Genomic DNA, 15,148 nt, shown 5'->3' on the forward strand with positions numbered 1-15,148 from the left:
TGGGGGTTCACTTCCCTGGAAGATTGACAGGCTCCCACAGAGTGTTTATATGAATCCATTGAGTCTCTACATTTAATTATACTTGACTGACTGCATTAACACAACCAGGAAATTTTAAAATATATCAGTTTTATTCTGTTTGACTCCAAACCTGACAGTGAGTTGCTTTCCAGCACATCCTCTCCTCCAAGCCCTTTTCCCAGGTGTCTGCAGCTGAGCTCTGGCAGCTTCTGAACCTCTTTCATCCACCTATTATTTGGAATTTATCCCTGTGCTTGCCCCGTGGAGAACCAACAGATTTCCAAAAAGGGAACAGCTTAAATGCTACTGACAACACACACAAACAAAACAATTTTAGTTCAATAAGCTGCCAATTTAAAAAATGAAGTGGCGTGAAGTTCAGCAGGAGGGGAGTCTGGCATCAGCAGGGTGGACAGGGAGATTTTCCTCTTGGCTGGAGTCTTTCCCACAGCCTGGAGAGAGGTGGCATCTTGTGCTATTTTTAATCTGCTCAAACACATTATTTAAATGCTGTGAACTTGAAGTAAAACAGGAACATCTTACAAACATTAGAAAAACATGCAAAAGGCAGCTGCTGCAGGCAGATGAAATCGTATTATTGGAGATTAACAGCACCTGAACTTCTGAAAAGCTGCAGGTGGAGTGGCCACCGAGTTCTTCCAGGCTGTGCTGCCTTGTACCTTGTTTTCTGCTGCCTGAGCGGCCAAGTCAGGCTTTAAATAGGTGTTTAATCGCTTGGTAAATGGGGCACTTTATTACCTTCCTGCAACTCTGCCTTTCACCTGCACTGCAGCAAAGCAGCACAGACCTGTGCACCTGCAGCTGCAGACAGCCCCTGGAGCAATCCCAGCAGAACGGGGCAGGTGAGGACCCTGGGCAGCTTCAGAAAGAGCTGCACTGCATGCTTGAATGGTCCAAGGTTTTACAGCTATAAAAGCATTTATAATATAAGTATTATAATATAAATATAGTGTATAAACCATAAAAGCTCTCAGGAGCTGCCCTTAAACCTTTTCACGGCTTAATGGCATTAGAAGGCTGAGTTAATCAGAGTCCCAAACCAGGTTGGAATGGGGAAAAGCTCATCTAATTCCACCTCCCTGCCATGGGCAGGGCCACCTTGCAGCAGAGCAGGCAGGGCAGGGTCTGGGGCAGGGAGCAGGAGCCAAGGGCTGGAGAGGCTCCTCCGTGCTGCCCTGGGGCTGCAGCTGGAGGGTGACCCAGCCACAGAGGCTCCCCTGTGCTGTTTGTGTCAGTTTTGAGGGCTTGCACCCTCCTGTTGAGCATTTGGGTGCCAAATGAGATGTGGAGCAAGCTGGGTCTCTGGTGGGAGTCCCTGTCAGGCTCAGCCAGAGTCCTGATTCCCACAAAACATCCTGGATATTCTGCTGAGCAAGGGCTCAATGCCATAGCTTCTCTTTCCCCAGCACTTGCTGAGATTTTCTAACTATTTTTCAATAATAATTTCTCACTTCTCCATGGAAATGCAGAATTGCAGTGAAGATGTGGAGCAAGCTGGGTCTCTGGTGGGAGTCCCTGTCAGGCTCAGCCAGAGTCCTGATTCCCACAAAACATCCTGGATATTCTCTGAGCAAGGGCTCAATGCCATGACTTAAATGGATGCTCTTTCCCCAGCACTTGCTGAGATTTTCTAACTATTTTTCAATAATAATTTCTCACTTCTCCATGGAAATGCAGAATTGCAGTGAAGTGCTCTTTTCCCAGCACTTGCTGAGATTTTACAATTATTCAATAACTATTTTTCAATAATAATTTCCCACTTCTCCATGGAAATGCAGAATTGCAGTGAAGCAGCCATACCCTCCCCACTGTCTGCACCAGCTTAAGCCATGTGATAAATTTGGGATAAATCCCTAATGCAGCAGGTGATTTTAGGGGATAACTTTGGAGCAGGCACTCTGAGGTTACCAAGCCCAAGATGTGATCAAAACCACTGAGGTTTGAGCCATTTTTCACAGGGCAGGGTGAGGTGTGCTGCACTCCAGGAGCAGCTGGGTGATAACAGCAGCAGGGCATCGATTGCAGGTGAGGAGCAGATGGAGAAGGATGACACCTTTCACCTCAGTGATTCTGCCTGTTAGCCACAAAGACAGGTCACTCCATCCTCCCCAGCTGCCCCAGCATGTGACAGCCACAAACGGGCCACAGGGGACATTTGAGGTGGTGAAAAAACCCTTTAAATTTGCCTTTAAAAATTTGTCCCTTTAAATTTGCCTTTAAAAATTTGTCCCTCTAAATGTGTCCCTTTAAATTTGCCTTTAAAACCCTCGGTGCAAGGGGAGCAGCTCCACACTCACACACAGCTGGGCTCCCCCTCAAAAACACCCCATGGCACCAGGAGTGATGCTGAGTGCTCCCTTGTCATCCAGTTCCAGCCCTGGGATCACTGGATCTCCTCCTTTAACACAATTTATTTCACTCCAGATCCTCTGTGAGCCTGTCTCCTCTGGTCTGAAACCTGAACTTGAAGCCCAGATTACAAAGCCAGTCCTCTGCAAGTGACAAGGTGGTGTTTGGGTTTTTTTTTTAAATCTATTTCAAGTTACAGTTCATGCACTGTGGTTTAATTGCATTTGCCCTCCAGCCTTTCCATTAAAAATAGAACAGAAACCAGCACTTCCAGGATGGAAATGAGAATGAGAAAAAGCCCTTTTAAAGAGGAAAAATGCTATGTTTGGAGAGGAAGAATAATTATTGCCACAGGTATAATAAAGAGGGAAGTAGTTGGATTCTGTGTCATATCCAGGGGCCAAATGCAAGTTATTCAGACCTTTCAAAATGAGGTCACACTGTCACTGGAGGCAAAATGAGAACTGCAGGTTATGGCAGAGCTCACAGATTGATCTATTTTACCTGAAATTCTGAGAGCAATGCTATAAACCTCGAGCTGGAAAGAATTCAATGATGATTTTAGGGAACTTCCCCTGAAATTCTGTTCCATGACATCAGTGACACTAACCAAGGGCAGTCAGGAGCACTCAGGGAAAGCTGGGCCCCAAGGCAAGAGCCACAGGGGGACCTCAGGAGGGCACAGCAGGGAAAATTCCACCCCAAAACACTCCCAGGTTTCAGGAGGAGGAGGAACAAGGGAGACTCTGCTGAGCACATGAGAGGGAGCTGCAGTGCTGAGCAGGTTCTGCAGCCCCAGCACCTCCAAAAGGAAGCCCAGGGCAGGAGGACACTTCCCAGCCCAGCTGGGGTGCCTCGAGGCAGCCAGGAGCTCTGCCTGCCACTCTTCACCCAGGGCTACTTCTCTTGCCTCCTACACTAAGAAATAGTTGTGACTCAAAACCTTGGAGGCTTCTGGCCCTGAATATTAACCACCAAGGTCCCTGCTGCCTACAGCTCTGGAATACTTTTTAAAAAAAATTCTGATTGTACCTTCAGATAAATCATATCACGCTTTCTGCAGTGCTATGAATAGAAGATATTTTCATAAGAAAACCAGGAGGGAAGACACCCATTCCTGCTATAAGAATAATATATGTCATCCCAAAGCAGACCTTGGAGAGAAGTAAGTCACCCAGCACAGAGTCAGGACAGCCTCATAAAATGCCCTTCTCACCACTCTCAGCCTCTTGCTCCATATCCAGTTCCCTCATTAGCCTGGGACTGCCCCACGTTGCTGCAGCAATCACCCAGAGGGATGTCCTGTCCCCCCCAGCCCATCTCCAGTTTGGCTGATGCACACAGGACCCCCAGCTCCTCTGGGAGAAGCTCTCCAAAGCAAAAACCAAACCTTCCACCCAAACCTCCAGGTCCCACAGCCACATCCTCCCAGCCAGGCCTTCCTCACTGCTGGTGATGGGCATTGGCAGCGCCTGGAGGACAGGCAGCTGCTCTCCAAACTGGATCCTCATCAGGAAAATGCGGTTAATTACCACAGGGGGTTTAATTAGCTGATATTCCTAAGGAGCTCTGGGGTGAAAGGCTCCAGACACCCTGACACGTGCCACCAGCTCCTGCACTCTGCTGCAAACAGATCTCCAGGCTGGCCTGGCTCTGGGTTGGATTTCTGTGCTCAAGCCACGGGGAGCTTTTAAGGCGAGCTCGCCGAGTTTGTCTCGTGATGTGAGGTTTGTTCCTCCCACGCTTCCCCTCGCTCCCAGCTCCCACCCAGATGGGCTCTGCCTCAGCCCACTCGTCTGTAAAGGAGGCACCGGGCTTGGCAGGAGGAAAACAAAGCAGCAGCTTTGCACACAGCAGGGCAGAGGCACTGGGGAGGAAGGGGAACGGGGAGAGTGAGTTTTCATGGATGGGAGGGGAGCAGAGCAAACCAGGCTGCAGAAACTCATTCTGCTGCGTGGACAGGTTTTAGAGGGTGGATTTACAAACTGGGATGCCTAAAAACTACTAAGCATTAATGTTGCTTTCTCATAGCCCAGCTCACCTCAGTGAAAAAGCAGCAGATTTATTTTTTTTTTAGTTGAAGCTTTCCTGCCTTGGCTCAAGTGCAATCCCCAAATCCACACAGCAAAGACATGACCCCTGGGCAGGGAATATTGTGGGAATCCACTTGAGTGAAACCCCAAACATCAGTGAAATAAACATGCCAATAGCAGGACCCCCTGCTGCAGCGTGTGTTGGCAAACAGACACTGACAGAGGGAAAATAAACACCACAAAAAAACCCAAAAAACACAGAAAACCAGTACATTTTGCACTCTGCATTCATTCTCTGACTTACGGTTTTTTTCTACACAAGTCACTGAAGCTAGCATGCAGAAGGCCAAGAAAAATGAGGAAAAGTTTGCAGGGAGAAGACCCAGGAGATATTAAATTACCCAGACTGAGAGTCTGATCAGCACCAGAGACAAGAGCACGTCCAGCCCTCAGGGCTGCCCTGCTGGGAGCCTCAGCCCTGGCACAGCCACATCACCCATGCTCTGTCACAAGAATAAATCTCCCCAAGGGGTCAAATGACTTAATAAACCTCGGATCCTTCTCAGCAGGGAAGGGAGGGACTGCTCTGGGCACCAGCATCGCCCCAAGGGCACTGCTGAAGCTGCTGCCAGCTCACTGCTCAGCAAGGAGGAGACAGCAGTGCCCTGGTGACACACCGAGGGGCAGGGCAGCCACAGAGCAGCCCTCTGCGAGCTGCAAATATTCTCTAACTGCGTGGTTAATTAAATGGAATGCTGGTGGTTTATATTAAACTCGCACAGCAGCTGATTATTTGAAACAGGCTCACTGAAGCCCCCCAGCAGGGAATGGCTCCAGAGCTGCTCTCCAGATTGACTTCCAAGAGAAAATTCTCTAAATGTCTCTGAGGCTTTGCTAAATGCCCCTCCTGGGACGCGAGCCTGGTGTTGCTATGCAGAGGAATGGGTCTGAACCATTGGGTCTGAATTTAAAATATTATTTATTACTCACCACCGTGAATGCACTGAGGCCATGCACAGAGGGCAGGCAGGGCTGGGTGGGCTGTCAGCACCTTTGCACGGTGCTGAGAGGTGATGGATGATTTCCTGAGCTCCGTTTGCTGGTGCCAGCCCTGCTGTGCCCTGTCCCCTCGCAGTGGCACCCTGGGCAGGTCCTGGTGCCCCCTCTGCCCAGAGGTGCAGGGGATCAGGGCTCCTGTCCTGAGAGGAAACCTCAGACAGGAGCAGGTGGCACAGGGAGAGACTGGCGTGACCCAAACAAGCAGCCTGCCGTGCCAAAGCCTCTCTGAGATGAACAGGGAGAGACACAGCTGAAATAAATCCTCAAAAACCCCAAATTAATCCAACCGCACAGCACGGTTTGAAAGAATTCATTTCTAACATTCCTTTTGCAATGCACCTCTGTGCTTGTGCTTGCTGTAGAACTGGCACGGACACAAACATCCTGCTCTCAGAACAGAAATCACCACGCTGGGCATTTTCACACACAAGTGCCTGATGCTGGATGGCAGCAGAGGGTGGGACAAGCCCCCAGACAAAACCCTCAGCATGTGCAACCACAGCTGGCAGCTGGCACGTCCAGCTTTCTGTCCAATGCAAAACAACAAATTCATTTCAACCCCTGTGAAATCAGGTGGTGATTGTAACACTATTTAAACCTCCCAAATATGAAATAATAAATTAGGTTTATACTACTTAATTTTAGAGGGACTTAATACCTTTTGCCCCACACTAATTTGTTGTCATAATTACATTAAATTATATATATAAAAGCTGATTTTTTTTCTAATCTAGATCTAGCTGGAAGCTTGTTGTTCCTATTCCTGATCCAAAGAAGAATCTGTTGTTGCCCTAAAGCCTGTCTGGTCTCTGAATCTACTGGATACTCTAATTTCACTATAAACCTTATTATCCTATAGCCTTAGATCCTCACTGCTACAGCACTGATAGTAAATTACACAGAACTAATTATAAGGGTGAAATAAGCACCTGAGCTGTGCCAGGGAGAGGCTGCAGATGTGTTTGGAGAGGAAAACAACCTTTGGGCACAAGAGCAGAGACTGATTTTGCCTTCCTGTTTCCAGAGCCTGCGGGCACTCAGTGGTCAGCGGCCAAAAACCAGACAAGAGGGAGGGGGGGAATTGTTTGGGTCTTGTGTAATCAGCTTTGCCCTTTTACTGAGATCCATTTTAATGCCTAACTGCACTACTGAACTAAATATCTGCATGAGGAAGTGAGTCATGGTGGGAGCAATCGAGGCAGCACTGCCTGGTTTAGAGGGGCATGCTGTGAGCTGGGCTCTGGCCAGACCTTTCCAAATTTAAGCTGCAGGAGCAGCCCAAGGCACTGCCTGAGCAGCCAGTGCCTCCTGCCACTTCTGAGGGCAGGATGAGGGAAGAGTCCCCAGTGATTCCAGTTCCAACCCCAGCCTGCTCCTGGCCACCACAACCAAGTGGCCCAGTGGCACAAAGCTCCCCCATCTCTGTGCTCCCCAAGGCCAAACACAAAGGCAGCACCCTGACAGCACCCACCCAAGGGTCCCACTCACCCCTGACCTGCACCAGCGCGTTTTTGGCACTAGCAAAGATGCTTTTTAGGTCATTTAACCCTGTGCACCTGCTGGCTTCCACATTCCTGGCACAGTTAACAATTTCCTCTTTAGGAGAAGCTGCTAGCAGTGGGTGAAGTTTGTGTGTCTGCTCAGAGCAGCACTGCTCTCAGTAAGTGTGTGTGTGCAGGGCTTGCTCTTCCTCCAGCTCTTTTCGTGTAGGGCAGCGCTTTTTCTTTGCATTTTCTATTTCCATAGTTCTGCTTTATCCCAGTTTGCTCTGAGCCATCCCAGGGGCTCTCCTTCATCCTGTGCATCCTCAGTGGAGCAGCAGCCGTGCTCCATCTGCCTCCTGTGCCACCAGCACCACCACAGCCCAGCCTGGGTCTGGGATGGAGGGAAAGCCAACACCTGTGGAGCTGGGTCATTACATGCCATGGTTCATTACAGCATGTTAATTATTCTCCTGGGTCAGCTGCAAAAAATGGCTCCCAGAGCGGGGCCACCTTTTGCCATTTCACAGAAGTCAAAGGCGCTGAACAAGGCTGTTGTATTCAGCTTGGAGCTGTCACAACAGGCACAAAATCCTGTCCCAGTCTCTTGTTAAATGATCCTTGTTCCAAGGGGAAAAAAGAAGCTTAATGAATGCATCCATATGAGCCATTAAGAGCAAAATAAAGGCAGAGATAAAGGAAGATAGAGACAAAGAATGGACGATCCTCAGACATGTTTTCTGCCAAAGTCATTCTTTACACAATAGATGCAGTTTCTTTCTTTCCTCAGAATGGAAGATGGGCTTGACACCATCTCATCAACAGCAGCTGTAATAACAGCTCCTTGCTATTAATATGCAAATTGAAATGCACACACTGATTAAAAACGTGTTAGACAAAGGCTTTTGTCAGAGACCTGCGAGTGGGTGACAGGGTTCAATTAGGGAGCAGTGGCCCACTGCAGGATTTCTCACCCTTGAGCCCAGTGCAGGAACCTCAGCAGGAGCACACCACAGGGTTAATGGACATTTGCTGTCCCTGGAGCTCTCATTCAACCCCCAAAGTGGGTCCTGCTTGTCTCCAGCCCTGGGGACTCCCCACAGCCTCTTGCTGGCAGCTGCTCAGGTCCATGACCTCAGGCAGGTGCAGCCCAGAGGAAGGATCAGACTTCCACACACTTAATTTGAAGATTATGGAAGGTGGTTTTAAAGGTCAGGACTTGCTAATTAAGTTGATGCAATAGGAACTTTGAACAAAGGAAGCCCCACTTACGTAGCAGGAGCATTCTTCTCCCATGATTAATCTCTGTATGAAGCTGCTGCCTCAGGTTACACCCTGTTGCCATAGAGCTCCATTGCCTCCACATAAGGAGCCAGATAAAACCACATTATTATTTGTGTCGGAGCATAAAACACCCCCAGAAGTCAGTGTCCTGCCCCTGAAACACAACCTGACTCAGCCACACCAGACTCTGGAGAGCTGCCCCAGTCTGGCCACAATAATGAAACACTTCTAAAACATCACAGCTCAGTGCTGGCAGCCACATCTGCAGCTGCCCCCCAGTGCCACCTGTATTCCAGTTAGCACTGACTGTAAAGTGAGGCTGGGGAGGGACCCAACCAGACTGATGAGAAATGATTGAGATTTGCTTTCTTTACAGACTATCTTGCACAGAATTAAACCACTAAAATATTTGGCCAGAACAGACAAAATCAAATTGTTAAGTAGAGATGTTCTGCATGAAAAATGCTGAGTGTGTTTATGGTTTTTTTTTTCCAATGAAGAAAATGTACTCAAATGTTTTCACCCTTCAGTTTAAAGTAACCTAGGGGGACACAGTGGTTGCACTGAACCACTTTCAAAGCTCTCTAATACATCCTCTCACACATTTCAGCCTGGGGCCATTGGACCAGGCTTGACATCAGAGATCTGGCGTCACTTCTACAGGGATCACTGACTTACCATGAGGAGATTTGTCTTTTTATGTCTTGCTTTGAAAGCCTAATGAACTTAGGAAAAGCAAAAGATTAAAAGGATTTAGGGACCAAAGCCTGATTGACTGGACCTGGACAATATTGGCAACAAATGGGAATATTGTGCTGCTCTGTCACTCCAGGCTGGTGACAGGGGTGTGATGGGGCAGCTCACCTGCCTCCCACTCACCTGGGCCAGGTGCTGTGGGGTGGGAACCCCATCTCCTGCCACAGTGCCACAGGAACCCCAAAGTGACAGCAGCCCCAGGCTGGACACCCCAGGGAGAAGAGCCAGCCTGGCACAGCCTGGGAGCAGAGGCTGGGTCCAACCCAGCTCACTGCAGAGCTCTCTCCATGCCTGCCTGGGGAAAGAAATTGTGTTTGTGCTGTAATTAATTTGCTGCAATTAGCTTGTAGTGATTACTAGAGCACACAGATTTTTGGGCTTGTCTCCTGACAAAAACGCCTCTGCAGCACCCTGGATGCTGCTTGGGGGAGGGCTCCTTTGGGGAAAGAAGGCTTGGAAAAGTCAGGCTTGAACCCACATGAGTGATGTGCCCTATTTCTGTAAATCACTCTCTCTGTAAAGAGGCAGTTTAGCTTCAGGAACACTGGCAGCTCGTGTTATTACCCAAAACACAATAAATGAAACCACCCCACAGCCATGAAACCCAAGGAGATGTTTACTCATCTGTGAAAAACCCATTCTCCTCCACACATGAAAGGCATCGATGCAAGAGCACAAATTAATCACACAGAGCTTCTGCAGTGGCTCTGAGTGTCCCCACAGAGGGAAGGAGGTGATGCTGCAGTGCACCCGAGCTGTCCCTCCACAGCCTGGGGGCTCAGGGAGAGCCCAGGGGCTCGGGCACTGCCCAGGGGCTCAGGTAATGCCCAGGGCTCAGGTAGAGCTCAGGTACAGCCCAGGGGCTCAGGTACAGCTCAGGGCTCAGGTACAGCTCAGTTAATGCTCGCAGTCTGAGGTACAGCTCAAGCACAGCCCAGGAGATCAGGTACAGCCCAGGGCTCAGGTAGAGCTCAGGTACAGCCCAGGGGCTCAGGTACAGTCACTCCAGGCTGGAGACAGGGGTGTGACCGATGAGAACCAAGGGCTCAGGTACAGCCCAGGGGTTCAGGTAGAGCCCAGGGCTCAGGTAGAGCTCAGGCACAGCCCAGGGCTCAGGGACAGCCCAGGGGCTCAGGTAATGCCCAGGGCTCAGGTAGAGCTCAGGTACAGCCCAGGGGCTCAGGTACAGTCACTCCAGGCTGGAGACAGGGGTGTGACTGATGAGAACCAGGGGCTCAGGTACAGCCCAGGGGCTCAGGCACTGCCCAGGGCTCAGGTACAGCTCAGGGACAGCCCAGGGGTTCAGGTAGAGCCCAGGGCTCAGGTACAGCTCAGGCACAGCCCAGGGCTCAGGGAGAGCCCAGGGGCTCAGGCACTGCCCAGGGCTCAGGTAATGCCCAGGGCCCAAGTCACTCTCAGGCACAGCCCAGGGCTCAGGGACAGCCCAGGGGCTCAGGTAATGCCCAGGGCTCAGGTAGAGCTCAGGTACAAACCAGGGGCTCAGGTAGAGCTCAGTCACAGCCCAGGCACAGCTCAAGGGCTCAGGCACAGCCCAGGGGCTCAGGTACAGTTCAGGCATTACCCAGGCACTGCCCAAGGGCTCAGGCACAGCTCAGGTACAGCCCAGGGGCTCAGGCACTTGCCCAGGGGCTCAGGCACAGCCCAGGGGCTCAGGCAATGCCCAGGCACTGCCCAGGGACTCAGGCACAGCCCAGGACTGAGGCTCCTGGCCAGCAGAGCAGCCCAGGATGCAGAGCACTGAAGGGCTCTCCTCCCACTCAGCTCCTGCTCTGCTCAGGCAGGGGAACGAGCTGCTGCTGGCAGTGCAGGGCAGAGCCCGAGCTGGGGCAGTGCAGGGCTAAAAAGGTGTCCCTGCAGGTGCACAGGGCACCAGCCTTACCTGGCATGGCCTGGCCAGCTCAGCCTGTGCCAAGGCTCTGGTGCCCCCGGGCTCTTGCAGCTCTCCGGTGGGCACGGCAGCGTCCAGCCTTGCAGCAAAGTCAATAAATCAAACAGCTTCTGCTGAGCCTGCAGGGATCCTACCAGCAGGAAAGGGAATTCACACTTTCTTTTCAGTGTTCTGTACTCATGGAACCATTTGTTTCTTTAGAGACAAAGAGGGAAGGAAGAAACGGATCCGTTACACAATCCCCACGATTCACTGCTGCTGCTCTGTATGTGTTGACACAAACCATGCTGCAGAAGGTGAAGAAAGTGTGTTTATTTCTGATTGAAGACTGATTACATCACTATCATGGATAATGTAGTAGAATAATCTTATACTCTTGGGAGAAATCTAGGAATAAATATGAAAAAGTAAAACAGTTTGTTTCCACTGTCCCTGAAGATGGCTGATGAGTAAGTGCTGTATTTACAGGATAGTTATCATACTCTAGACTCTGTGCTGAATAAATATTGTCTTGAAAGGGTAAAAAAATCCATCGAAATATTTTAACTCACCACAAAATTAAAAAAAAAAAATTCCATGTACTTGTCCAAAGCAAAGGTTAGTTACATGTTAATTATTGAATCCACATAGGATCACTGTCCAAGAAAGCCTCCTCTCCTGCTGGCCCGCTCCCCTCCACAGAAGCAGCATTAGTGCTTGTCCTCTTCTCCACTGATGAGCCACTATTGGTTCTTCAGGCTGCAGGAGAGAAAAAAGCCCAAGTCACTCTCAATCCTGGTGTGTTTTATCAAAGAAAACCACCACAGCAAGTTGGAAAAAGTCTCCTTCCTTTAGGTGTTAAATTTGAATTTAAGAGCCTCACAAATCCTGTCCAACTCGGCTCCTGCATGGCCCAGCACAGCTCAGCTGATGAGGAATTCCTCATTGGATTTGGCATTGCCAAGCTCAGGTTTGTGCTTTGAGCAATTAACCCAGTGTTTGGGTTTTACATGAAAATGATTAATCTGTGCACCCAACACCACAACACAGAGCTGTACGGGCTGTCCTGGGGCTTTCAAATTATGATCAAAACAGAAGATATCAGAGATATCTTCATTTTCACTTACATTAAAAGGGAAGGGAGACAAGTTAGATCTATAATGAGGGGAAGTATTACATTCTCTTTCTTCACAGGCAGTGTAATTATTCAGCTGTTCTCTGGAACTGAAACTATGACAAATTAAAATGCCTATCAATTCCATCTACCTTTTGTAACTATTCATCTTCTGGAGCTGTTACTGCTCTAAAGGCTCCTTTACCATAAGCTACTATATATTGCAAAAAGCTCAGATAAATGCTACTATTTCCAAGTGTTACTGTGGCCACCAAGGTAAGAAAAAAAATCATTTGGCTTGGGTGTGAAGTGCACAATGCAACTAATTTACTCTAATTCCCAGAAATTTACAGGAAATCTGTCAGAGAACACCTTCACCCTGAGGGAGGATGTGCGGAAGGAGCCCAACCTGCTGGCACCAGGGCTGGAAGCATCCCCCAGGAGAACCAGAAACATTTGGCACTAAATCTGACCCGGGTGGAGCCGGGCCAGGCAGCCCCAGAGCTCCCCATGAGCTGGCTGTGCCAAACACACAGACCCTGGGACATGCTTCAGCCACAACAGGCTGTCAGTGTTTGTTCACACCTTCTTAAATAGACGGGAAAAGTGATGTAAACACAACCATGGGAAAAGGGTGACATTTCTCCAGGCATGATATTAACAATATTTTGATTAGCTCATGCCTGAATAGCCAAGCAGCTTATGTTGATAAATACCCTGTTCCAATTAGACATCTGTGTTCTCAGCCTGAGAATAAAAAAGGAAAGAAAAGAGGAAAGAGCCTGCCCAGGACCAAGCCTGCTGCCTGTGCTCCTCAGCAGGACATCAACCATCTGGGATTCCCAGGGTGCAGCCCAAAGTCAAGGCTGAGAGTTGTGCAGGAAGGGCTGCAGAGCCACCTCCCCTACCAGACATGACCACTCTTCACCCCTCAGAAATTAATTTTGACCATTGAATTGGTTTTACCCCAATGGTGGCTGCAGGATTGGATCCTCTCTCTGCAAAAATCCTGAAATTCAGCAGGAAGCCCAAGTCTGAAAGGGAAACCCTGACATGTATTAGCATCTCTGGAAGTGCAAATGAGTGATTACAAAACCCTGGAACACATTTGTGAGCTCTAGATGTGGCAGAGAGGTCTGGCTGATCAAAGAGACAAAATGAAGGCGAGGAGACAAAGCTGTTCTTTATGGAAGTGGGAATGGTTATCCCCACACAGTCAGACTGTTAATTACCAGGGCTGGATCTCAGCCCTCCGTGGCTGACAGCCCGAGCAGAGGAGCTCAGCTGGCACGTGTGACAGACCCACAGCTGGCCCAGGGCTGACACCCAGCCCAAATGTGAGCCTGGGCTCTCTGCTCTGCCGAAATCACCTCTGCTCCTTGCAGCCACATGCCCACAGGAGGCACCTCACACCCAATCCAGCTCCCTGGAGCCTCTTCCCTGAAGGCAGCTGTTTTCTCCAGGCCATGGGGATGACCCAGCCTGCTCCCAACCCCTCTCCAGGAAGGGCTTTTTGCCAAGCCCCAGGGTAACATTCTGCACAAGCACTGTTTTCACCCCAGACACTGAATATCCTCTGTCTCCTTTCACACCTATCTGGGACTTCAATCCCTGCTGTTTGTTGCCGATCACTCTGAGCAGTGATTTTTCATCTTCACAGCTTGCACAAAGCAGAAAAGAGGGAGGTTTTGTTTCTGCCAGCCCATGGGGAGCAGTGAGGAGCGAGGCTGGCATGTGCCTCCCTCCCAGCCTCTCAGAAGCAACACTCACAACTGGGATTCTGGCTGCTGCTGTGCCCACAGGAAGGAGCTGCTGGTGCCCACCACTGGCCCCTGCCTGGCACCCTGCCCAGCACTGCTGCATAGGGGGAGGAGGGAAGGAGAAAGGAGATTAAAAAAAACCCCCATCTATTTCTGGAGAGCAAGTCAAACAATGCCTCAATCATCTCCACACAGTTCATAAATCCCTAATTAAAGGTTTAGTGCTCCACCCCGCTGCAGATGTTCCAGAGTCCATCCACATTCCAACACTTGCTCCGTGCCAGCATGTGCCCTCAGCCAGCAGCATCACCCATCAGAGCCTGAGCCCTGCACTGCCCACACATCCAGTGTGGCATTTAACCTTCATTCTCAAATTAAGCTGAAGTACCTGTATCCTGGAGAAAAAAAAATAATCTATTTAAAATATTATATATATATATATATATATAAATATATATCTGGAGCTGGCAGATCTATCTGCTTTGTGCATGCACAGCTGGAGGGATAAGGACCAGCTCAATATTAACTCCCTCTTCCTGCATCTTTTATTCAACACCAAAATACCAGCCAAGACACCTCCAGCTTCCCTCCTAAACCCTATTCCCCCCTTCTTGGTCAAACAAACACAATCAGAAGCACTCGGGGTAGGAACCTGAAGTTCCTATGAATGTTTCATCTCTCCTGGCCAGAGCACTCAAGGAAGAGCAGCTCAGCTGCAGGGTCCAAGCCTCAAATTGTGCTGCCCATGCAGGGGCAGGGCAGGCTCCTGGTTAACACAGTTCATGGTTGTGTGCTGGGTTATTTAAGGCAGCTCTAACTGGGGCTCTCAGCGTGCTGCTCTCTGCAGAGCTCTCAGGAACAGTAATAAATAACCACAATGCAGCTCATGCCTCATAAAAGTTCTCAGCTCCTGAAGCAGCTTTCCAGGAAATTCATCTGCCTGGCATTTTTTTGGGTGGTGTCAGCTTCCATCCTGCAATCACTGTTCCCTGTTTTGCTCTTTGTCCCAGAGCAAAACCCCTGCATCCCTTCACCCCTGTCCTTCACTGACTGCCCCCTTCCTCAGGTTAGTTTAGTCTTTAACTATATGAAGTATGACAGCTACAGAAAATGTTTTGTTGCCTTGGCAACTGCAGTCCAGTGGCTTCAGCCTGAGTTACGAGGCAGAGGACAGCCTTGACATTAACCAGCAATAATGAGAACAGCAGAACCGGCAGGGGAACATGGCTGAGGAACGAGCAGGGGGTGATCCTCACCTGCCCCCAGCACGGGGCACACCTGGGAGCCACAGTGCTGCCACCACAGCTCTGGGAACTCAGCAAAGGACCAGGACTGCATTTCCAAAGTCCCTTTCTTGGTATGGAAGAGGCAATTGCTTGGAA

At 49.6% G+C, this 15,148-nt stretch overlaps 1 protein-coding gene across 3 annotated transcripts in view; it reads right to left on the reverse strand.

The window, feature by feature from the left end:
- Positions 1-11,205: 11,205 nt before the first annotated feature.
- The window catches only part of ZMAT4 (zinc finger matrin-type 4), a 46,888-nt gene continuing 42,945 nt past the window's right edge, over positions 11,206-15,148 (reverse strand). For 2 of the 3 annotated variants that reach the window (XM_039716856.1, XM_039716863.1), the window contains one exon: positions 11,208-11,651. In XM_039716856.1, coding sequence (XP_039572790.1) covers positions 11,636-11,651 — 16 coding nt within the window. In that variant the 3' untranslated portion in view covers positions 11,208-11,635. Of the gene's footprint in view, positions 11,652-15,148 lie in introns of all 3 variants that reach the window. The other variant, XM_039716848.1, reaches the window with a different exon arrangement.

The sequence above is a fragment of the Passer montanus genome, unplaced genomic scaffold, assembly GCF_014805655.1.
Source record: "Passer montanus isolate IOZ18808 unplaced genomic scaffold, ASM1480565v1 scaffold101, whole genome shotgun sequence".
Classification (NCBI taxonomy): Eukaryota; Metazoa; Chordata; class Aves; order Passeriformes; family Passeridae; genus Passer; species Passer montanus.